The sequence below is a fragment of the Balearica regulorum genome, chromosome Z (assembly GCF_011004875.1).
Source record: "Balearica regulorum gibbericeps isolate bBalReg1 chromosome Z, bBalReg1.pri, whole genome shotgun sequence".
In the NCBI taxonomy this organism is placed as follows: Eukaryota; Metazoa; Chordata; class Aves; order Gruiformes; family Gruidae; genus Balearica; species Balearica regulorum.
In genome coordinates, this window is record NC_046220.1 from 84,371,790 (window position 1) to 84,398,162 (window position 26,373).

The window sequence follows — 26,373 nt, forward strand, 5'->3', positions numbered from 1 at the left end:
AGTCCACAGTTACTGTGACCAAGTCTGTACCGCAGTTAAATTGGACAATTGCCGCTCCACTCTGAGCAGCTGGTGGAGCTGCAGAGCCATCCCCAACTTCACATGTGCCTACAGACATGTTCTGCTCTGCCTCCTGCCCCAGTATCATCCTGCCAAATGTCTGCTATCCAGAGGTCTCCAATGCTGAAATCCCTGGAAACCTACCACAGTGCTTCATTATTATTAACATTAGAAAATCTTTCCTTATGACTTGTGAATCCACAAGTATGTGAAAAAGGTTATTCCCTTTCCCTTCACAGCAATGTTTTATTTGAAAAATATCGCATCACCGTTAGCTTTCCTTTGGCGTTAGCCTTCCTTTGGCTAATCAGCACCTGTTTCATCTGTCCTTAGAGGTCCTGTTTTCTACAGCTCTTATTCCTCCCTAGAATTTCTTCCATGGTGGCGGCTGAACGTGAGCCATCAGTGTGCCCAGGTGGCCAACAGCATCCTGGCTGGTATCAGGAATGGTGTGGCCAGCAGGACCAGGGCAGCGATCGTCCCCCTGTGCTCGGCACTGGTGAGGCCACACCTCCAGTGCTGGGTTCAGTTTTGGGCCCCTCGCTACCAGAAGGCCATTGAGGTGCTGGAGCGTGTCCAGAGAAGGGCAACGGAGTGGGGAAGGGTCTGGAGCACAAGTCTGATGAGGAGCAGCTGAGGGACCTGGGGGTGTTGAGCCTGGAGAAGAGGAGGCTGAGGGGAGACCGGATGGCTCTCTGCAGCTCCCTGAAAGGAGGGGGTAGCCAGGTGGGGGTCGGTCTCTTCTCCCAAGCAACAAGTGATGGGACAAGAGGAAATGGCCTCAAGTTGTGCCAGGGGAGGTTTAGATTGGGTATGAGGAGAAATGTCTTCACCGAAAGAGTGGTCAGGCATTGGAACAGGCTGCCCAGAGAGGTGGTGGAGTGACCATCCCTGGAGGTATTTAAAAGACGTGTAGATGTGGTGCTTAGGGACATGGTTTGGTGGTGGGCTTGGCAGTGCTGGGTTAATGGTTGGACTTGATGATCTTAAAGGACCTTTCCAACCCAAATGATTCTATGATTCTAAACCAAGAGTAATCCAGCTAAGATGTTGCTAGAATGAGTAGGCTTAGAGGACACCTCTGGGCTATTCTCCCTTTGCATACCCCACAGGACTGCAGCTGATGCCTCCTCCTATTTGCACCATCAACTACTCATCACTGCCTTCTCAGTGCATTCTTCCAACTAATTTTGCATCCAGTTTGTAGCATTTTCACCCCTTCTGTGCTTCCTATTTGGTTTTCAAGAACATCATGTGCAACAGAGTAAGAACAATAAGTATTAAACTCAATACCCATTTCATACATGCTTGACAAGGCAACCTGGCAACTGTTCTAGTGTCCAAAACTCATCACAGATTGCACATATTCTGTATTTTGGTCAGATTTCTTCAATATAGAACATTACTGTGCTGTCTGTTAATATTTCTGTATGAAACACAAATCTGGACTACAGTTTAGGATCAGAGAATCGTACATCCAGTGTTCAGGAGGATTTTGTGAAGCACAGAGGGATGTCAGAGTGACCCAGAGCATAATTCCTTCTACGCATGTGGAGCTATAGTGACACCTGATGATGGAAATTACACTCACGCTTCCACTGTAGCGTGGGTGGAGATAATCCAAATGTACTTTGCTGTGTAATGACCAGAAAAAGTACCAACGGAGAGAGTCAGGATGTACCACAGCCCCTGCAGATGTGCTTTGGGGGCTTCAGAAAGGTAACTTCCCTTCCCCACCCTTCTATTACCAAAAGCTGCAACGCTTACCATTTACAGCTATGATTTACACACTACCAAATTACATTGAGCACAGCAGGCTGAAACCCAACAGAGCTCCCCAGAAACACGGGAAGTTGGTGGATCCATCGTCCACTGAATGACCAGCCTTGGCCACATGAAAAACCTGGCCAGCTCACTATCCTGTCTCTGAGAGCAGGCTGGGGTGGATGCATAAGAAAAGAAGAGCAGGTCAAGAATACGGAGATCCTCCCAGCTTCCAGCAACATACAGTTTAGGAATTTATTGAGTCAAATATTTTTTCCCCATGATTTTCTGACTCCTTTTTGAGTACATCTCCATTTCAGACATTCACAATGTCCCACGCAGCCGTGAGGATGGAGCTCCCACTCCCATCACTGCAGAGAAAAGTCTGAGCAATGTTTGGGAGCCAGAAACTCATTTTGGTTCTTCTCAGATACTGCCCACATGGTCCCAGACAAGCTCCCCCCATGTGTGTAGTAAAACTAATGTGATTTGTCACTTTTTTGAAGGATAGGAAAACCAGTTAAAACATTTTGGTTGTAGTACACAAGACAAAGACTGGTTCTGTCCGGGAGGGTTGTGCTGCCAATATCATGTATGAAGTGGAGGATGTGACAGGGTAGAAGAGGAGTCAGCTGAACCTAATCTTTTATTCAGATCTTCAAGCCTGACAGCTCTCACCACTTGCCAGCTGGTGACAGGTACATTTAAAAAAAAATAATCTTTTTTTGACATACTCACTTTTTTAACAAAAGAGCTATTTAAAAATTCAACATGCTCCCTTGGAAAGCTTTAAATAGTTTCTGAATGTAACTGGCATTATGCTGTACCCTAATATTAAATAGTTTTGGGGAGGAATTGTTTAATTTGTTGAGGAAAACCTACATTTAAGTGTTACAAAGGAAAGGACTTGCTGCTATCTGTGGGATGCACCAGGCTGTCATGCAGAAGGATCTGGCCACCACTACTTTTCCTGGATCTGGACAAGTAACCAGAGAAGGTCCCAATCTCAGGAATGAAGGACACCGTTATCTTCACTGCACCATATCCTCTCTTTACACAACTTGAAGATACCCTGTCCTAATCATCCAGGCAGTATCATGCTGGCTGTAGTCTGCAGCTGCCAAAAGTTTGGAGAGTTTTGAGCTCCGAATCCCTCTGCTCTCCAAGCTCTTGCATGACCAGAAAATAGGAAGTGACACCAGAAGACGAAGGGATAGGTACAGAGCAGGATTTCAGTTTGACATTTAAAATTACTTTCCTTTATGGATCACCAAAAATCTGTCAATCTTCTGTAATATTTTAAAATAAAAGCAGATTAAAACAGAACCTCAGCAGATTTTTATTCACGATGAATAAATGTACTATTCACCGCAGCAAGATATTTAGCACCCTGTTCAGCCTCCCCTTCCAGTATTTCGCATCCAGTGGTCACAGCGTGACTTCAAGCATTGCTCAGCTCTGGAAATACCAGCTAGAACACAAAGAAATACTTCTTGAGCTTAAAATCTGTTACTTTCTAGCAGGGAATCATTATTCAGGTTCTCAATATGAACATTAAAGGCACTATCAGATGCAGCAGTAATTAATTAGCAACTGACTGTTTTCCACAGTCATACTCCATGGAGAGCCACACTGACAACAGCTTCTGATCCACTGCTATTTCCTTCTGTTTTCTTGTAAAATGTCTACTTACCCAAAGGGATTGCTGTGGAGAGACATTTTTCAGGTGAAAGCAACACACAGATACAGTGCAGGCAATAAGGCAGCTGAATGTCTGCTCTTAGCTATTTAAAATAAAGTCACGGTAATCATTAATAGGCTGATGATGGGAGTAAGAGAAAAGAAAAAGACTGGTTGATGATGAAAATCTGCTTTTTCTTCCCCAAAAGACAGGTTTCTAATAAGGGGCAGTTATGACAAGCTGACACTGTCTTTAGGGGAGTGAAAGACGGGTCACAGCTTGGGAATTACTTACCAGATGTACCCCAAATCTCCCTTCTCTGCCAAGTTAAAAGATGTTGCTGAGAATAAGTCACAGTGCAGGCCCAGAAAACAGAGAACAAAACCTCAACATTTTAATACTTTCTAAAATAAATGGATAGAGATGATGAATATTTTCCACCTCTGAAAAGGATAAAGAGATCAAATAACAACGTGTAAACATCCTTGAAATAACGCATCACTCACCAGATCTATATTTTGCATTATGTCCTGGAAGGAAGGGTGAGTTCGAAACTGCTCAAACAGATCCCGCTTGTAAAGGAGCGCATACACCAAGTTTGGGTTGTGATGAAGAGAATTTGTCAGGCAGGAGTTGATGATCTCCAGCATCATTCGGATCACTTCCTCGATCACATTCAGGTCTTGCGCCTTTAAGATAGGAATGAAAGGTTAGTGTGCCCTTTTCCATTGTAAAATATATTAGGTAATAAAGACAGTGAACAGGTAATTATTACTAATGGAGCTATTAGCTGGTTCCAATCTCAATGGTGAGCAAATCTGGCATGCTTGTATCTGGAAAGAGGTCTGTTTTCTCCTGTAATAACCAAAATTTTAACTGAAATGCATTGCACTCTAGTACTCAGCCTCATAGCTTGATTCTCTCAACAGAAGCTATTCTCTCAAGCCAAAAAGCATTAATATATTGTAATCAGCCAAATTCACTAAGGGTTAAGTGAACTTAGTGTTTTCAAACCTTCCTATGCTAAGTAAAAGCACTTCAGCATAATTAATGTAATTAAATATATTTTTTGTTGAGCCCCTGCTTGGAGAGGAGGGATAGGGAAGAGAAGAGAGAAAAAAAAATAATCAGAAAAATAGCTGCTGAAAGAGAAAAGCAAAGGCAAGAGAAGGAAAAATGACTGGGATCAAAACCTATTGCACCTTGAACATCTGCCACCATTCTCCAGCTTTTGTGCTTGGCCTTTTTTTTAGTATTGAAGAATACTTGTAATAAATGAAAAAAAGAATTCTCCTTTTGTAGTGCACTGAGCCTTAATGCTCAAGATAAAGCTGTAGAGCTTTTCATCTTGTCAATGCCTTTACAAACAATTCCTTATGATTTTTGAAACTCAGACTTTCTAAGCTGAATAAGCTGTTAGCCTTCTGCATTCCTCTCCTTGGGCTGCACAACAGGATATGCCCGATACAGTTGTTCCGACCGGAGAGCTGTCTATCCTCCCTTGGGATAGGGAAAAAAGACAAATCTAGTTTGTTCGTATTGCTGGAACTGTGACATTTTACAGGTCTGGCAAGAATGTGAATCATGCCAAACCGCCTCGAGTTTTTCAGCTTAGTACGAACACTGAAACCACTGGCATTTAGTTTTGCCGACGGCCTGTAAAGCAGTTATTTTCTGAGTTATCACAAGGCACTTAAATACTTCGTATCGAGGCTGTACTTGCAACACCATTTTGTTAGACTGTCGGTCAATCTGTACATAGTTGATTTATATTTTCTGTTATAAGGCGGCATCATAGGAATTGTCACATGTTGGATCCATGCTCTTACCAAGGCAGAAAAGAATACGGGAACCTGTTATTACCCTGGTTAGACTCATGTAAAGAGCACAATTCTTTGCTACCCCTTTGCTCAGGCTACTTTCAATGAAATGCAAAGATATATTTCTTCCTGCAGGCATCGATATGGCCCTGCAGAAGGTTGCATCATTCCGCTAACCGGCAGCTCTACCTCTTCCACAGTGCTGAGGACCATGGAGAAGGGACCGCTCGTCCATCCTCACTCTTAATTCAGTTACCCACACCACTTGTCTTCTGCATGTAAAAAGAAGATTTAAGTGATGAAAGCCTTTTGAAATTCTTGTTTGAAGAACAGTATTTGGTGCACAAACTCCAATTAAATTTCCTTCTTTAGCAATGATGTCTGACTGGCTGTGGAGGTTACAGATTTTTTTCCCTGAACTTGAGGCTATCCCCCTCTTTAATAGCTCTGGTATTGGTCAGCTTCAAACAATTAAAAGTTACCAGAAACTTTGCTCAGTAATTATATAATTTTAAAAAAAACCAAACAACTTTAAAAAGTTTTTAGACGCTGATGGACAGAACCAGCCATCTGTTTTTCAGCTACCACGTTCCAGGTGAAAAATCTGGGACCCAAATGAAGAAATCCAGGAGCTACAGTAAAGATTTTTACCCATAACTGACTATACAAAAAAAAAAAAAAATTATAAGAAGAATGAGCTTCATGAAAGATAGAGAGGTGGGATTCAATCCCAGCATTGAATATATATGTTATGTGGATAGCTGTACGCTCCTATAATTAGCGATTAAAGCATTTGTAAAGGCTTAAAAGTTTTCAAAACAGGAAAAAACAAGCAGAAAGCCAAGGACAGCATTTGGAAGAGACAATGGAGAAATGCTGTAAGAGCTGATAAAATGCTGTGTGCTTTTGTTGCTCTGTATCACCAGTATCAAGCTACGGCCCCTCTGCATCTAGACATGGCGTCACGACAGATATAAATAAGGTTACAAAAACATTTTGCAGTTGAAGGGAAGTTTATCACCCCATGTATTAACTTTCAGACCAGCTGAACGCAGCTGAAAGGCTGAACAAGACAAGGACTACCACAGCATCCTCGTAAGACTATTTTTTTGTGACTGAATTGACTGTTATATGAAAAGATAAGCCAGATATTGATTTGGGGGGGGGAGACAGGTAGACAATTTCAACCTACTGAATAGTTCATTTAAATGAGTAGTTAAAAGTAATGGCATTTTCCTATTGCTTATAGTTGACAAATTCAGTAATTTAGAATTATTACAGCATTCCTTAACAAAACAGGGCTCAGATGACTCTGTCGACTCTGATGAGTACCAGTCCTCTCCCTCCTTTTTATGTTTATGCCTACAGAAATAATTATACCTATTTCATTAGAAGAAATGTGGAAGTTAAAGGCTTGATACCGACTTTTTGAGACTGAAATCATGCCTTCAGGAAGGATGGGAAGGTAGGCACAGTGCTAACATTACTGCATTACCTAGGTAATCCTAGGTAACCACCTCATGGTTCCCTCTTAGGACAGGAACTAAATGTGGTAGGGTTTTTTGCAAAGATTTTCACTTTCAAGGCAAAAAGCCAGATGCTTGGTCATGTTCGAGTTGCACAAGGAACAAACCAGGTGGCGACAGCTACAAGAGATCCAAGTACAGTACTGGGTAATCTGGATCCCTTGTTAAAAGAAAAAGGAACAAACAAATGATAATGCCAGAGAAAAGAGAATGGGAACAAGCTGTGAGGATGCAGAGGAAAACGAGCATAGGAGTGAAAACATTATCTGAAGAAAAATAACTTGAGTTTGATAAAGACTAACAAGGAACACACAAATGTGCAAAGCAAAGGCTAACTACGGGCAGAGCTGGACGTTCTCATCTCTGAACATCCTGGAATACTGTTGCTTTCCTTACTGCAATATAATTAATAATTAGCATTACATCCTCCTGGGCAAAGACTTCCAGAGAATTCAATACTCACTGCTGGAAAGACACTGAAGTGTAAAAATAGTTGAAAATTATATGGCTTACAAAACATCAGAGAAGTCAAGCAGCCTAAACACCAAACCCCAGGCATATGCTCACAGTTAGGTTCCTTTCGGATATATTTACCCATCAAGACATACAGCAGCTGAATCACTGTCAGTGAAGCATGCAAGATCTCAGTGTCACCAAAAACCTGCCTCATTTATGGTACCCATCTTTTCGTTCCTCCATCGTAACATTCTGAGTGCTCATCCTTTTAATTTAATTAATTTTCATTTTTATAATGATAAAGAACTGGTTTTAAAGTTCTATTATGAATGAATGCAAATCTCTAGCCTATAAATGTTAATAATTTTTAGGAGAAAAAGGAAGGCATGTCCATGTGTCATTCAGGTTAACTTTGCTTAACCACCCCTCATGGCTTGAACTGTCTAATAAAAACCAGGACAAAATTATTCTGCTGTTTTCTTTCCTCCTGTGTTAGTTTATATGGAAAATAATAGTACAATCAGAACAATCAGAATTTCAGTCACTTGTGATGTTATGAGGAGACATTTTGAGATATTTTGCATTTTTGATCATTTACCCAGAAAGATGGTAAAGATCTGCTGGACACTCAGCTACAGCATCCCTAGCTGGGTTAACCATTCAGTTGTCAGCCACCAGTACAACCAGCAGGACAGTACAGCTGAATTCAAGGAAATACTGAAGTCTTGATTGCAGGGTGAAGAATGAAGTAATTACAGTTTTCTTTAGGCTAAAAATTCAGCCTTTCAATACTTAAAGGGGGCTTATAAGAAGGATGGGGACAGACTTTTTAGTAGGGCCTGTAGTGACACACAAGGGGTAATGGGTTTAAACTGAAAGAGGGGAGATAGAGATGAGATGTGAGGCAGAAGTTCTTCCCTGTGAGGGTGCTGAGGCCCTGGCACAGGTTGCCCAGAGAAGCTGTGGCTGCCCCTGGCTCCCTGGCAGTGGTCAAGGCCAGGTTGGATGGGGCTTTGGGCAACCTGGGCTAGTGGAGGGGGTCCCTGCCCATGGCAGGGGGTGGGACTGGATGGGCTGTGAGGTCCCTTCCGACCCAAACCATTCCCTGATTCTATTCTATGATTCTAAAAAGCACTAGCGCACAAATGTAACTCTCGTATCATGCCTGCACAAGATTATATATTTATTTATTGTGAGCTAGAATTCACTTAAATGCAACACTTTTATTTTTTTCTCCTTTTTACCTGGATGTATAGTAATCCGCAATCCAAAGCAACAAGTAATTGTAAACCCAACCAGATCTACTTTCCAACTCTTCTAAAAATCAGAGATCTAACAGAGCAACTTTTCCTTTGTGGCAAGATCCATATGAATGCTGCTATACAGTATACAACAATACATGTATACATCCAGGACACTACCAAAAAAGCCCTGCTTCTCACCATGCATTCCCATCGCAGCAATTTTCCATCCAACCGATACTTTTCAGCTAAATAACTGCTAGTGGTTTCTGTCTGTTGAAACGACGATGAATGCTATCAAAAAGGCAGTTATACAGTCAGCGCAATGCGAGCAGGAAGAAGCTTATCTGCCTAAAAAAACAGAACCCGAGCATGGATGGGTAATGCAATATGCTACAACCGCACAATGTAAATAGGATAAAAAAAAACCAAAACAAACCAGGAAAGGCACACTGTAGTGAAGTCTTAATCCAAAGAAACCTGACGAATGAAATAAAGTGTAAATGTCACCTATAACAGCAAAAGAAATCCATGATGGAAATGCAGGCTGACAAAAAAACATGTCCAAACGCAATTCTGAACTTATTGCTTATGACAACAAATGGCTTTTTGCGAGTGGTATCTTGCTGACAGTAATAGGATGCCTTGACATCTGAATTTTCAAAAGTGCAAGTTTCTTTATGTTGAAGCTCGGTGGCTCTAGTTCACAATTCCTGACATTGCACGCCAGCAGAGCAGGGAGTGCATACAGTATGCAAAAGCCATAAAGAAGCTACCTAAATGAGCTTTAGCTCCTTTAGTTCCTTCCTAGCAACTCCACAATTCAAAGTAGCAAAACCACCTCTGACTTTCCACTTTCCCAGCTGGCTCTGACTGCCCCCGCAAGGTCATTTGCTCCCTGTGCCTCTCTTCCCAAGTCCAGTCCTCCTCTCCTGGCCAGGGAGTGCAGAGGAAGAGTCAGAGGAAGGTTCAACAAGCAGCAGGTACGGCACCCTGCGTACGAGGCAAGGCTGTGTCGCCTTTGTGTTGCTGCATCCATGCGGCGGGGACCACTCATCCTCCGATCGGACGCTGAAAGCTATCGTACAGATGAGGGAATAGATAGAGGAAAGGTGGGGGCGAAGGTTGCACAGGCAACCTTAATTATGGCTTTTCTTCATTCTGAGCCCTTATCCACGATGCCTCACTATAATTCTTCAAGTGTAACATTTTCAGTGAGATTCCCCCCCAAAAAAATATAATTTGCAAACATAAAACATAAAAACTTGTAATTGTAAGCAACTACTTCCTTCATGACGCAGATATGACTTAAAAGGCAATTTTGTCAGCAAGGAAAAACAAAAGGATACACATACCATATATTTAACGCATATCAAAAAGACTAAGAATGCCAAATTAACTCCAAACAGACAGCTCCTCATTTTACCCGAGAGAAACAAGGAGGAAAAATTTGTAAACTGTTCAGATCCATCAGCTGCATCCACAAAAAATCTAGATGAACGGACAGCTTCATTTTCCATTACATTATTTTTCAGCTGTCTTTATGGATGTTAAGGAATACTTCAAATTATTATGGTTTTGGACATAGAGCAGTTAGCTCTTCCACTGCCTGTAATGCAGCTGCTGTAAACTCCAGGGTGAGGTACTCTCTTGTGTGGAATAGACAAGTTAGCACTCCAGGGAATTTCACCTTGATAACATAATTTAACAGCATCCACAGTTATCATGATGTAAACTTCCCTTTCCTCTTTACAGGGGAATTTCTACAGTTAAATAGTTTCAAATAATTTACTTTATTTTTAGTTACTTTAAGAGAAGCATATGTATCTTGTTTGTATTAGCTTTGGGGAGCTTCCAAGAGAGCTGTCTGAATTTCCTGCATTTTCAGCAGAAAATAAAACCTTCAACAAAATAAACTCACTCTGCCAAAGAAGTGGAAGAGCAGAGGGGAAAGAAGGAAGCACACGAGAAAGCTGCTTTTACATTTCATGTGCAAACGAACTTCAAAGCCAAGCCTTTCATTACAGAAATCTTATCTTCATCTATTTTACTGGCATATACTCACTGGCTGTTCTATGTCAAACCCAGATAAATTTTGGACATAATGTTGAATTGTGGGAAAGTAGATATTAAGTGAAAAATTGCAGGGCTTATGGTGAATATAACCTCAAAAACTAACCCCAGTCTCTGATCATTGCTTAGAAATGAAAGTAGGGCTGTCACACCAGGAGCAAAGTTTGTTGCCAGACACGCTGCTAAATAAAAATACCATTCTGACACTCACTATCGTTGCCTTCCTGAATAACCACGTAAGCTGAAAGTGCAGATTTTCAGGACTCTCACCATTTTGTCAAGCCAGCCTATACAGTAAAGCACCATTTCCCACGAGAAACACAGGCTTTCAGCCCACATCACGATGCAAACCTCCAGGACAGCCTGCGACAAGGCTACACTGGAGAAAATGCCATGGTGGTGTGTCCTGTCCCAGAGAAAACAGCCTGGGAGCACTCTGCTCCAAGGGGAGACAAGCCAAATGACACCTGCCAAGGTACCAAACCCAACTACTTCAATCCTCCAAAGACCTGTTTGCCACAGGGTTTGACTTCAGAAGCTACTGACCAAGAAAACATAAAGCTATTTCTGAGGACAGATAAGTATCTGAGTGAAGGTGCAGTTCTTTTATTGGCACTTCTCATCCAAATTGACCATACCATGCTAATTATTCTGCCAACCTAGAGCTAATCCACAAATCCACAACTCATCTCCTGGTCACACCTTCACCTTCCTCTCTTCTTCCATTCATTCCCTTGCTATCTTTGAAATTCCAACCCTAACTCACTTCACGTTGAACTACTTTAACTTATACCTAACCCCCTACAAAGTCAGGTTCCCAAATAAATCAAAACTCTCTAGATATTGGTCTATATTCCCTCAGTGCTTTATTGATTCTTGGTGATGCTTCGCTCTCGTAGCCCTGTTTTTTTTAAAACAGCCATTTTACCTGTTTACTGAGGACTTCACTACTGGGAAATCTTTTGGTTTATTTAATTCTGGTATTGCGTATCCCTGTGTGAAATTAATAGTAGCATGGGAAGTTAACTGGCAAACAGTTTTAGCAGAGTAACTCCTTCACTGAACGAACAGTGAGGTATAGTGTCTCTTTTTAGAGAGGATTTCTGCTGGCAGCATGGCAAAACTTCAGTAGGAAGGGACAGACGTTGACTCCACCTGCCAAACTTACAGTTTGGTCATTAGTGAGATGTGACCCAAAGGTGTTTCACTTCCCAAGGGGATGCTACAACTACTAAGCTATGCTGTAAGTAGAGCTCCTCTGCTTTAAAAGGAAAGAATGAGCAGGCATCTGGACCCAAAAGGATGGAGAGGGACCCAACTGCAGGAGACATGCAGACTTTGGCATTTTTGTGAGACTGGGATTCAGTATCCCAACTGCAGAAGGTGTTCAGTTCCAGAGAACAGGGCTTTAGATAGTCCTCCTCTTTGGCACTTCATCCTGGCTTTTCCAAACTCCATTCTTGGGAACCTCCCATCTAATCCAAGTGCTGAATTCCACCCTGGAAAGCAAAAGGCTGACAAGTCTGCTTCTCCAATGATTTCCTAAGATGGCAAAATGACAAAGCAAATCATATCAAATTATTTTCACCCCAACTAGCTTAAGAAAAGTAAATGACTATGGAAGGCATTTACTCAAAGTCAAGTTTCAGTGGCTGCTCTAAGCCGACCAAGAAGCTCCAGCATAAGGGGATCCACCACAGTGCCCAAAATACCTGACAGTCACCAGCTAGGGGCTCCAACACTGTCCGCGCAAGAACACAGTATTTCCAAACCACATGCAACCGTGACAACAACATGCAACTAGTATGTATTGGAACTAAACCCGATCATTTTCTAAGGTCCCACAAAACCTGGGAAGCCCCACTGCTAGGAAAATGACAATGTTCAGACTAAGAAAACTAAAGTTGAAACTGTGAATCTGTATTTTTCTCAAAGCATGCCTGAAATGATAAATTTTTCCGCTGTTAAAGGAAATGGAGAATTCTCCATTTCTCCTTGAAAGTAAACAGTATTCCCTAGAGGTATGGGAAGATTTCATTTGGTTTGACTCGTAGAATAGGAAAGGACCAGTTCCATACGCAACCCCAACTCCATCATACAAAGATAAATAGATGATCACGATACAGGCTTTAATTAACAGAACCTGTCTACCTTGAGTAGAGTTCAGGACTTTAAAGATGTTACTCAAGTGAAAAAGTTTCTGATTCCAGCACTACAATGCAGCTTAGCTGTAAAATGTCACCAGCAAAACTGTTTTTTGGAGGTGTTATGCAGTAATTACTGCTACATAAACCAAAACTTCGACACTTCCTAATTCATTGTGGTGTGGTGGTTTTTTTTTTTTTAATTGCATGGCAGGTCTTATATAATGCTCACATAAAGTTTCACATTTTTGCATTTAATATGTAAGTGCTACTTAATGAAATCTCTAGACCTAAAAGTGTATTCCTTAAAGATGACATCTGATGAACATGTTAAAACTTTTTGCAGGAGGGTACAGTTGCTAACATATGCCCTGATGTTTGTAGTTTACTGTGTACTTAAGTCCAGATTTAAGAATCCTTATCATATCTTTAATGTTTGTTTGGAATGGGTTGTCATGCTTTTTATCCTACATGATGTTTAACTGAATTATAGAAGCCCTTATTTCTATCATGAAGAAGAATAAGGTGGAATAACATTACATCTTGCAAATAGAGAGAAAAAAGACCAATTAGCAATTTAAACCAAACAGTTTTCTTCACATTTTCCCTTCACACCTCCCAAACTTTCCTCCATACAGTACACCACAGTTACAGGAATGTAATTTTTCCACCAGTTCCTTATAGCCCCAGCATCATCTCTGACTATATTATCAACTATTTTCTTCACCCTTAGTATTATGTTTGGCAGTAACAGCTATGACACTCATTGCAAAATATGTATACATCTAAGAGCAGATTACCAATTAACCAACTGCTGTCATTCAAGAAAATCACTCAGTGCTACAGATTTTGCAGACCTATCTTCAGTGTCTGAGCAATTTTAATTGAGAAAGTATCAAAACTAACTGATTTAGATCAGATGTTAGGAAGAACTTCTTCCCCGTGAGAGTGGGGAGGCCCTGGCACAGGTTGCCCAGAGAAGCCGTGGCTGCCCCTGGCTCCCTGGCAGTGGTCAAGGCCAGGTTGGATGGGGCTTTGGGCAACCTGGGCTAGTGGAGGGGGTCCCTGCCCATGGCAGGGGGGTGGGACTGGATGGGCTTTGAGGTCCCTTCCAACCCAAACCGTTCTATGATTCTGTGATTCTATGAAATACCAACCCCTCACTAAAGCTGTCAACTGCACAGAAACTGAATTCAGAAGTTCTCCACTGGTTCCTCACTGAGAAGACACTGTGGTTCTGCATCTTTGCCATGACTTTTGAAAACCATCATTACCTTGGCACTATGACATTCATCCTCCACTGAAAGCACCACTCTGAATAATTTTGATCCTAATTAAGAGAAGAAACATCACAAGGCAGGCAATGTTGCCTGCTACCAAAACCTTGCCATGCAAAACCAACACAAATGTAATCCAAGTCCTCAATACTAAACACGGACTGCACCAAGTTTCCATAATTTCCATACAATCCAAGCAGAAAATCTTTTGGTCCTGATGACGCACAGGATGTCAGTGGGAAAAATCTGTGCTACTCTCAAGGCACTTGGCAGCCAAAAAGTTCTGTATTCTTGCCCTTAGGGTGAAAATTGTTATTGAAATTTCTGTGGGAGGTATAAGAAAGTCAGAAGGAGTTTGCAGAGCAGACATTTCCAACGTAACAATTTGGAGAATGTCAAGGAGACAAGGGAAGTGCTGTTACCGCCGAGGCCACCCAGCATTCTTCCCATCGCTCCTCAATGTAAGAGGAGCTTGCTTTGCTCAAACAAGAAAAAAATCACTGCAAAGGTAAATTGAGTTAAATAAGACATTAAAAGAAAATCACCATAAAATAAAATAAAACTGTAAATGGCCTCCTGACAATATTAGCTAATAATAATAACAAGTTGTTGATTTAGCTGGTTGCCATTCATACAGAAGGTGACAGTATGCATACAGAAAACTTTTGATGATGGTGCAGTACTCTTTGCATGTTGTAGCTCCTTAAATACTTGCAGTGCATGATAAAAAATGTCAGGTCCCAGGTAACAGACACTACATACAGGTAACGGTACAAGATTCCTAAACTATCGTGAGCAGGAATATCTGCTTTACAGCCATCATTTTACCCCAGAGCTGAAGCTAAATCATGGAGAGTGCTTTAATTTCTTCTGATCTATTAGGATCTAGCAACGTGGTTAGAAAAGTAATTCAGAAATACAACTCTGAGACCTCTTGGCATACATACTATATTAATTCTTTTAGTAGTGTTAAATATTTTGAAAATCAAAGGGGACAGATAAACAAAGATGTGAGAAACCTATCATATTAAAACGAAAAACTGCATAATAGAACTTTGAAGTGGTTTGCAGTCTAAAGGATCTGTAGGCAAGTAAGTCCTTTAAAAATACCATAAAGTACAAGAAAGTGGTTTTATTTGTTTTCCTCTTACCTTACTACCTCTTCAAAACTAGTCACTGCCAGTAGTAGCATCATTTATTCTATTAAGATGGGCTTGAAAAACCTCCATAATCAAATATCTGCTCTCTCAGGTCGAAAAAAACGCAAATAGGAAGGAGATGAGAACCAGCCTTTTGAAGGCTGATAGCAGGCAAACCAAATAAATGGAGCAACTTTTAAATTAAATGTTGAGTTTACTACATTCCATCTTATTTTTCAAGTCCATTTCCCTGGACACTGCATCAATTCTGATAAACACAGAAGCTGATGACCACTGCTCTGCTTCCTGCTGAATGGTCTGGAAGCTTACAGCAGCTCTGGCCTGAAGGCCAAAAAATGAACCTTTAACTGAGATTTGGAAAACCCCAAACTCACAGAAAATAATTCTAGAAATCTATGTAGACAGGTACCTGTTCCAAAATGAACTATAAGCAACAGGTCATATTTTCACAAATGCTGAAGCAAAATACTCTTGATAGAAATATGTAAAAACTGCATTACCAACTAAGTAAAATTTCCTGAAATATTTATGAAGTCTCATCTATTTTGGGACAAAACTTAATTTTGTGTAGCCTGGTTCATAAAGCGCAGCAGTGACAGACATGGGCAAGATGAGAGATCACCGTGTTTGAAAGACAGAGAGCACTTGAGTGTGTTGCACATCCATCCTAGAGTCAGTCAACTGTTCATTGCCAAAATCCTGTAAGCAATTATGATTGTTTACCTATAAACTAAGCTAAGTTTTCTAATGAATTCTAATTAACAGAGTCCACCACAAGGTAAGAAGGCTAATTTATTAGTAGAAAAATAATTCTATATTTCAGATAAATTCAGTGAAGCTTTTTCCCATGGGAACATGACACAACTCTTCCTATCGTCTTGATTTATCAACATCTAAAAGATTAGTGTGGGAATGGGGAAACTTGTCATTATTTGTTTAATTTTTTTCTTCTCTACATTGAGTAAGCATCCAATTTCTTTGTAAATGCCACAGATAAGTTGCTGGTGAGTAGCTTAAGGACCTGCCTTTAGGAACTGCAACATCCATTCTCTTTTCAGTTTATCTGGAGGGAAGTGATATACTTAAGACTTTGATTCCTATCGCAATGAAAGAAAATTAAATCTAACCTGTAATGTTACAATCCATCTTCTTTTCTCTAGAACAGGGTGGTTGTTTTTTGTTATTAGTAAACAGTTTCTTTAAGGTCAAGTATTTGGATTAGCACTCACACAAGTGCTGGAGTGGAACAGCCTCCGTACATGCTGTACCAGCTTGATATTGAGAAAAATGCAGCGGAACACAGTGTCTTTGAAGGAGATGTCATATACTTCAATAGCAGGACACAGCTCTCAGCTTGGGCTCAAGCTGAAGTATGTACAAGAGCAGGTCTGGAAAACCTCCACCACATTCCAGTAACATATCTGAAGGGCAATAAAAAAAAAAATATCTTGCTCATCTCCACTTTGTTTCAAAGCAGTGTAGGCAATCACGGACATCTCCATGATTAATACAGGAGGATTAAAGAATGGTAATATATTATAGTCTTTTCTCTTTATGAATGCTTTAACAGATACTTCCCTGAAATATCTTTGTTTGGTGTGTCACTGGCAGAAAACAGATGTAGAATATGACTATCAGCTTTTTGTTTCTTTTTCTTTCCCCTTTGAAAAACATTAGAACATTTTATGTTGGTACAAATCAAGAAAAAAAGAGAGTATTTATTTATGTGTTTATCCAAACCCCCTCCTGCTATTGCTTTAAAATTAAAGCTGCAGGGTTAAACCCTCAAAAAGCCAGACATGAGATTGAAAGCATAGGCTTCCCCTTATCCTAATTTAATGACAAGTTCATGTAACTATCATCATAGAGTCCTTTAACCATCACCTTGTATTTAAGTCATAGCAAGTTAAGAATTGATACTTTTTGTCCAATTTCTGGGTTATTGTTTCTGTAATTATCCAATTCTGTGGAAGAATTCCTATTTACAAAAACTGATTTAGTGTATGAAATGTGCAATGTATTCCTCATATCTCGCTTAGTTCCTATAACTGCAAAGAAATGAGAAACTTAAGAGAAAACACTGGTTACATGAAAGGGAGATAAAAATTTATCTTTCCAATTATGACCGTGAAAAACCATTAGGATGACTTTATAGAACTCAATAAACATGAAAAACAGATTCTTCTAAATTTTTACTTCTTCTAAATACACTCTTCATGTGTTCTGACAGGTTTCCCACAAAGTTATTTCACAGAGAACAAGAATCCACCACTGTCAGTAGGGATGAACAAAATTAAAATGCTTTCACATTTCTTTAATGCTGCTTTTCAGACCAGGTGATGAGGAAATCAGTTTTTAGTAAGTAAGTGGCTTATTTGGCTCCACGTGATGCTTCTTATGCACAGCAGGAGAGGAACCAGCCCTAGCAGGGTATTTTTGGGTTTGAATTTCTGCCTATATCAATCCTTTTCCTTCTCCTAACCTTTTTCCTTTTCACTTCGTACCAAGACTCCTACGATCTTATTTGACTCATCCTCTTTAAAATACTGTCCTTTCCTTCATCCCATCATTTGGTCCCCTGGCCACACACACAGCCAGTTAAGAGCAGTTGGATGACATTATAGGTAATATTAACAACAGCCATTAGCGGGAGAATTGCCCTCAGTGAGACAATGCAGTATGTTGTTCGGGGGGATAACATCTCTCCAAGACGACCGTGCTTTGGTAACCTGGACACAACTGGAATAAATGTGGCTCTGCAGAGGTCAAAAATGGTCCCGTTTTAACTTCTTCATGTTTCAGTTCAGACAGATTTGAGCAGCAATTTGACAGCAGAACAATTTCATGCATGATTTTATGCACTGTCTTGCTTTTACCATCTTTTTCAAGATCACTAAGTCTTGATCTACCTTTTTCTCATTTTCTCTGGCTATCTTTCAAATTCCAAATCACAGATATATGCAATGAAGATCTCTGTTATACCTTTTTTAAATAACTATTTACTACCTTTCAATATAAGTGGATTGATTTTTTTAAAAACAACTAAAAAAGTTCCAAAACCTCACTTTTTAATCTGTGTCCTGTAAAATATGAAGAGAAGAAATCGGAAATAGAAGGTGCAACATCAAAAAGTTCTCATGTTTCACCAATATCTCATGTAGAAGAAGTAGCATAAAAAGATTCCAATTCCAATTAAGTATTTAGTACCAAACAGCCTAAAAGGGTCTGAACAGACTTCCTTCTGCATTCATTTCCTTTACTTTATATGGCTGCATGTTTAAAAAAAGAATTACTGAGATGTTTATAACATATGGTAACATACTTCTGCTTTTTAAGCACTACATTTTTCAATCAAAACCTTGCTTTAGGAACATTAGAAGTTTGTTTTACTACATTGTTGAAATACATAGCAGTTACAAAAATAAATCCTACTCTTTGGAGAGCTACTGCATTAGGTTTTTCATTTGTCTATGAAGGTTTAAAAAAGAGGAACCATCCAGAGCAATCAACTTCTGAAAAGCTCTGAACAGCACACTCATGTGAAGGAGGCAGGAGGAAAAGCATCTGAAGACCAAATCAGCAAAGATGCTTCAGAAGATCAGTACCTTTACTTTTCTCATCCAAGCACTTCAAAATTTGTCATTAGTCTGAGCTGAGCAAATGTTGGCTTATAAGGCAGTAATAAACAGTATTTACAGAGAGTCAAGTCTTAATATATCAAATACTCTGTCTACGGCTTATATTGTACCACACCTCAGGCCCTTCTAAAATCCCGGTATTGCAGCAGGTTGCCAGCTCTCTCAAAGGAGGAAAAGAAATAGAAAATTATGATGCTTATGTTTGGCTTTCTTCAAATGTGTGGAATGATCAAAATAACTTGCTCTTTAAAAGACTTTACTAGGTGTTTGAATTGCTAATGTCAGAAGTTCTTCCTACTTCAAATTTGTTCTTATGTCTGATAAATCTGAAGAATGAAAGGTTTTCAATTAGATGATCGTACGATGCTACTACAGCACTAAATATTCTTTTTTTAAAAAAAACAGCAATTTTCATTCTTATTTTCTTAAATATTAAGAATTTCTAAGTGAAATAAGGCTTAATGCAATGTACGTAACACAAATACCAAAGACTTTTGGGGAACTCCTGAACGATGAAAGAACACCACCTTTTTGAACAACATCATCTTGCTGTTCTTCAATATATTTGTCCAAAAATCCTTCAACCACAAGCACATTATTAGAGACAAAATAATGTAAAGACCAGCTGCAAATAACTATTAGTCCTTCATACCAATATATCAAAGTTTAAATAGGCTGAACTTCACTGAATCTTTATCGCAGGATTTTAGGATAATTCTTTCTGTTGAAGGATAATTTATGCAGCATTTTCTCAGGAAAGTTTCCAATTCATTTCAAGGAAAGAACCAAATAAGAATTCAGACAGAACCGCAGAATTTGGCTATCACTCGATACAAAAGCTTGCTTTAGATTTGGGTTGTCTATTTCAGTCTATTCTGAAATTGCTATTTTTTGATGATATAAAAATAGGGGGATTAGGTAGGAGTAATATTCTTTAAACTAAAATATAATTCATCTGAAGGAGGGTATGACTAATATTTAGAAAATGTATTTATAGACCTCTGGCTCAATACTGGAGTGGAGATAGACATACCCAAGAATAACCTGATATTGAAAATGTCACTTCTGCTCATGAGCCATCAACTCAGAGTAATCAAAAAGAAGGTAATGCAGTGCAAACAAGGCAATTCTCCTATTAAATGCAACTTAAATTGCTAGAATCCACATACCATACAAGAACATTAAGATATGGTATTGGTTTACCTTATACTACTTTCAGTAAACAACAGCCTAAAAAAATATTTTCCTGTATAATGTATTTTATTACAGTAGACAACAAAAGGGTCTAAAAATTCACACACAAAAATGAAGTTTTTTAGACACAAGGCTAATGCCATCAAAAAACCTTACCAAATTTCTTAGTGACATACAAAAATGCAAGAAAATACCAACAAAATGAGTATTGAAGAGACCTAGGCAGTGCTTTTGGTGAAGAGTAGGTGGCTTCTGAGTTTTGAAGAAACATTATGATAAAATAAACTAACTTAGCTTTCCCCCCCAACGCCAAGCTTTTGTCAAATATGGACATATCTCAATTAGGAGTCTTGATTTAATTTACTAAAAATTTCCCATTCTGCCAATGGCGTGTTCAATTCTACAGCTAAACAACTCGTACACATTTTGTACATTCACAGCAGTTACCACTAAGCAGTATTTTTACAGACTACCAGCTAAACAACGTTAATCGCATCACTCTAACTCTATTATGGCTGACCAGTTTATTTGGAAGTGGATTTAATTTCATTTCTGCATCATTACTAAAGTCATCAGATGATCGCAGGAAAGACTTCCTACTTCTTCACGATAGCACGCATTTATAGGAAAACACTTACGTCTGGTGGCAGAGATCTGCATTAAATCAGTTCTTTAGATAATTTAAAAAAATCAGACCGAGCTGGAGCATATCTAATGTAATATTAGATATGTAAGCACAGGCCATATTATAGGACTCCAAAACATCATAACATTTATTTACAGTTTAAATATTTTTCATATTGATAGTAAACGGAATACTTGTTTTCTATGTGCTGGATAGGCTAAAATCATTAACCTACTTGTACAGCATCCTTCAGAAAAATACGTCTTGAGCACAAGATCCCATAACTTTAACTGAAATACCAAACTATTACATGAAAAAGCCCTGGTTAGTGCCATGAAAGGGACAGAAAAGGATTTATATGACAAGGTATGGTAGACAAGTATCATGGATGAAAGATTTTTGTCTACAGCGTTAATACTATATATTCCTAGAATACTAATTTTGCTTTAGTTGCGTAGCAAGGCCACAAATAAACTGCATATACTGAAAATAAGGCTGACTTTGGTCTTTTGAATCTATGGTACTATCATCTTTCATCCACTGTAATGTAACTTAATCCAGAAAATTTAGAGATTTTAGATTTGTTTCATTATGTCTAAAAGAGAGCTAATGCTGCAATTCCCAGACCTCATTTTACCTACTCTTTAACAATTCCAAATTTCTAAGATAAATATGGAGCCCGTCCTTATAAAAGACAATTTCTTCCCAGGGAGTAAATGAATCAGGGGAACCTTTTAACATCTACCCATGTACAGGAGGGAGATTAGGTTGGTTCTCTGTTGGAGAAACTAAAATGAAGGACTATTTATGAAGTACTTGCAGCTTTGAATATAATCAACTGTAATAACAAGATACAAGTTACAGAAAAAAATTCTTTTTGTTGAAACCACTTTTGTAATACTGCTTTTTAATAACCCTCATAATGGCCGAATTAGAAGGACCCCAACTGAAGTCATTCATCCCACATAAAACAAACATTGCTTTTTCTTCTTAGCTTTGTTTTACAAGCTACATTATTTCCAGATGACGCTTGAGGGGCCTAGGAGTTTCAAGAATTAGATTCTTAAATAGACAGCTGCTTTCTATTTACCATATACATCAAGGCTAAATCAAAGAAGAATCTAAATATTGGACTTCATTTAGCCCATTATGGAGCACAAACTGAGAAGGAAAAGAAGAAAGAAATATAGAAATCTCATCACCCAAATGCAAAGTTTAATTCTCGCTATTAAGACGAGAGTAAACCTCATTGACACTCGCAGAACTCCAAGGCTCCATGTAACACCAGCTCTGCACAGCAGGTAGATTTAACTGGATTGGTAAGGAGCCAGGACGAGAGTCGGCTCTGACTGGGAACTCTCCCAGTACCACCAGGCTTCCCTACTGCAGACTTGTTATATTTATATATATGTGTGTATGTATGAATATACATAGCTCACTGCATTCATATTCTTTACATTTTTCCCTTTGGATTGCTAACATGCATTTATTTCTATACCTTAACTAACACAGAAAAACCACAATTTGGGCAGGAGGTTAAAGGATGGCTCTTCATATATTCACAGGAGTACATCTGTAAATATGAAAAGTCTAACACAACACTACATTGTTTCTATCATGGACAAAATTTCTCCACCATTAAAATGCTGTTTAAGTGACAGTCCTATATATGAAATATTTGAAGATATTGGCACTAAGTAGGATTATTTTTATATTTTTTCCTAACACCTTTAAGCTTCTTCAGGATAGAACAAAGCATGTTTTTTCATACAGCCAAAATTTAGAAAGTAAAAAAAATACTAAACTGAAATGAATTTTAGAATTTTTTTCCTATGTAGCTAGTGATCATCATACCCACACTATTTTCTGTGAACATTATTCCATTAAAGCAACTGAAGGCTGTAGGTAAAATCCCCATGGATAGTAGAGAGACAGCAGTGTGGGGTGCTCAGGACCGTGACCCCCACCCTGGGTGTTGAGTGGTTCTCAAAATGTGCTCGAAGGAGTTTGCATTTCAATACTAAGCCTTCACGCCCATCACCAGTAAACAGGAGTTTGGGCTCCCACTGACATAAAATCCCTTGTCCCTGCGTTGCATTAGATGATGTTGAAATAAATTTAGAAACCACATCAAAAGCTATGTATCCAAATACAGACCCAAGTGATGATGCATACCAAACTATTTGAATCTCAAAGAATTCCTACATTTGATTTTTTTTTCCACATTTTTTTTATTAAATCAGTGAGAGAATTCTGAACCTTTGACATAAGCTTGCCAAAATTCTAATCTTCTCTCTCCTTCACCATCCCCTCTCTCCCTAGAAATAGTTAAGGAGAATCCCTTGTTACCCGCTGCCGTATAACAAGTGTTGATGTGCTTGAAAATCTCAGACAATGCTATGAAATGCTTAAAAAGCAACCGTTTGGGTAGATGGTAGCTCCACTAACAGGTCTGACATGCTACTTTCCAAGGGAAGTTAGCATGCCTCCAGTTAGGCTGTTAAGTATCTATGATTTAACAAATTACATTAGGCTGTAATAAAATTACAAAGAAAATAATTGATATGTTTACTTAAGTAATTTGTCTTGATTTGAACTGAAAGAAGCAAAATTCTCAATTATTTCATTACCAGTTTTCTTCTTCGTTAAAAATTTTGGAAAATGTGCTTTCACTGAATGCAAGAAAGCAATTAAAAAAACCTAACTGGATTTTTCCAATTTCACCAAGCCTGGAGATACTTATGGACAAGGACAACTTGATTGAAGTGTGGTATTTCAGAACAGGTCACTACTACTACGAAAATAAAGCTTAATAATAAAGCTTATTAAACAACTGGTACACGAAGTAGCATGAGAATCGGTCTAACCAAGGATCGTGTCTCTGAGGTGACGGTTTGATGACAGGAGGTTCTTCTTTCCTCCCCACTGGCTTCTCCATTCTGCTCCTGAATCCCATCACATTGACAACAGCTTATCACGAAAGGACCAGGAAACTGGCCTAGCCTTAATAAATGAAACAATTTTCTCTTTTTCAAAGCCCAGAAAATTCTTTACTGTTAGCGTGGTGAGGTACTGGCACAGGTTGCCCAGAGAGGTTGTGGATGCTCCATCCCTGGAAGTGTTTAAGACCAGGTGGGATGAGGCTTTGGGCAACCTGGGCTAGTGGAGGGTGTCCCTGCCCATGGCAGAGGGGTTGGAACTAGATGATCTTTAAGGTCCCTTCCAACCCAAACCATTCTATGATTCTAAAACCTCAACAAGAACACTATGAAAGCCAACTGGGTCAGTTCCCTATCCTAGTTCGCAGCATAATACTCACAGCTTTGTTGGTGCAAAGGGAGCTGATGGTAGTCCACAGCAGATACTCACAAAAAGACTGTAAGAAATATAGTAAAGGAGGATCCCAGTATATTCTTACCACCATCAACGACTGGCACTTAGGGACTGTGTATTAGGTCAAAACCATTGGTTTCCACAGTAATGAAAACCAAGCAGAAACAGAATTACTGCTCAAGTGCTCAGACATTAGGAAACGCCCATCTCATCTACTGTCCATTTGCTCCCTTTGTGTGACTGCGTTACAGCACGGGCATACTGTGCCACAGCACCTCTCCGTCAGATGATGTTCACAATGGACAGGGCTCAACTCAAGAACAGTGATGCTGCCTTCCATATCCTTCTGGTCCCTAAGAAGGAACACACAGTATTTACCGTAATTTCTTTTTCAAAGTCTAGTACTCACAAGTGAGTAGAAAGACTCAAGACAAGACCATAATCACAAGACCATAGAATCAGGGAACGGTTTGGGTTGGACGGGACCTCAAAGCCCATCTAGTTCCAAGCCCCTGCCATGGGCAGGGACACCCTCCACTAGCCCAGGTTGCCCAAAGCCCCATCCAACCTGGCCTTGACCACTGCCAGGGAGCCAGGGGCAGCCACAGCTTCTCTGGGCAACCTGTGCCAGGGCCTCACCACCCTCACAGGGAAGGATTTTTTCCTTATATCTAATCTAAATCTACCCTCTTTATTTTAAACACATTACCCCTTGTCGTATCACTACACCTAGAATAAGCAACGCCTAGAATAATTTTATGTACGATTTAACCCTTGTGACCCACATACCATGAAAATTCACTTTTGGATTACACAACACTGTAAGGAAAAAAAAATTCAAATAAATTAAAAAAGAATTAAAATCATGAGAAATACATTTTTAAAAGACATGTTTGATCTGAATGAAACCTATGAAGAGAATAGTCTACTAAGTAATCCTCCTCCTCTCTAGACATAAACCTGGGCAGAGGAGGCAATCTCAGTGCTATCCCTCTCTTTAGCTCCACGCTGGAATACAGCAGTAGAACAGGCTTCAGGACTTCAGATACTTAAGTTATCTCAGTTCCTACATGCTTAGCTCTTCTTATAGACGATACAGATACGGGCTTTCAGAAGCAAAATATGCTGAAGTAAATGAAATCTGGCCTCAACTTTTATTTAGTCAACTGTCTGTGCCTCAGATTGAGCTGGAACATGAGCAATTTGGAGAAAATAAAGCACCACGCATAGAAAAATACAATCTTCTTTCAAAACACAGGCAATGAACTTCAGTGATTTTAGTCTCCCCTACAGCAATCTTTCCAACTGCCGTCCTTCTCCCCTGCCTCCCTATGTCTCACCAACAATAAAAGGGAAGAAATTCAGTGAAGTATCTAAGTCTCTGGGCTGCACTCCAGAGTGCTTCCTCAGCACTGCTCCATAAACTGCATTTCTCAGCTCTCTACATGTGTAAGGGGATAACGTTGTACAGAGAGCACCTTGGGTCTTTCCTCAACTGCAGTATAGTTCGTATCCAGTAAGTTAAAAAGAAGTCCAAAACCTATAAAATATTTTTCAAGCCCCAAATTCTTACACACACCAAAATATACACACATATATGTCATCACATATATACAAATATATGCCTATGTGTGCATGCACATATATTTATTTATTTATATGTGCCCTTGTACAGACACCTGTGTATCATGCTGTTTTCTTTCCTCAGAACAGCGGGGATAGTAACTTGTTTGTCTAGGGAAGAAAATACAAGGGTCTCTTTTCATAAAATTCAGTGTTCTCCTTCTGACAACAGGCTACACACAACTGCAGTCCTTGCATTAGGGATGTAAGTTAGTGTTAAAAATTTCAGCCCTCTCCTCTAGGCATCTGAAGATGTTTGACAGTTATTTAACCAAGACCCCGCAAAATCTTAGAGGTTACTTTCAAAATACACAGCCTTTAGCAGCAATTCCAGCTTATGGAGCCCCCGTGCCCCCTGTCCCAAGCACTCACTCCAACCCCTCTGGGCTGTGATACTGCACGTTATGCAGAACTATCTCATGATATCTGATATGATATAGTGTGATATATCTCAGGTATGAAAAGCCATCACCTCCACCAAAGCAGCCTCCCTTTACCCTGGAAGTCAACTGAAGCACCAAAGCTCTCCAGGACAGCTCAACAGAGAGCCACAAGACCACAGGAGAAATCTGAACATGTAGCAGTGTAATTGCTTAAGCTGGAACCAGGCATGACACTGAGGTTAATCACCTCTGAGAAATACAGCCCCAAGAGCATTATCAATCACAACACTGCATCCAAAATACCGCAGTGGGAGCCCCTACGCCGTGAGTCCTTATTGCTCAAGAAGTGAACCCCATAGGAAAGGACCATCAAAT

The 26,373-nt window shown here is 39.6% G+C and overlaps 1 protein-coding gene across 9 annotated transcripts in view; it reads right to left on the reverse strand.

The window, feature by feature from the left end:
* DYM (dymeclin) overlaps window positions 1–26,373 on the reverse strand; it is a 218,151-nt gene that overhangs the window by 37,948 nt on the left and 153,830 nt on the right. For all 9 annotated transcript variants that reach the window (XM_075739713.1, XM_075739712.1, XM_075739715.1 and 6 more), the window contains one exon: window positions 4,012–4,194. In XM_075739713.1, the coding sequence (XP_075595828.1) occupies window positions 4,012–4,194 (183 nt within the window). The remainder of the gene's footprint in view (window positions 1–4,011; window positions 4,195–26,373) is intronic.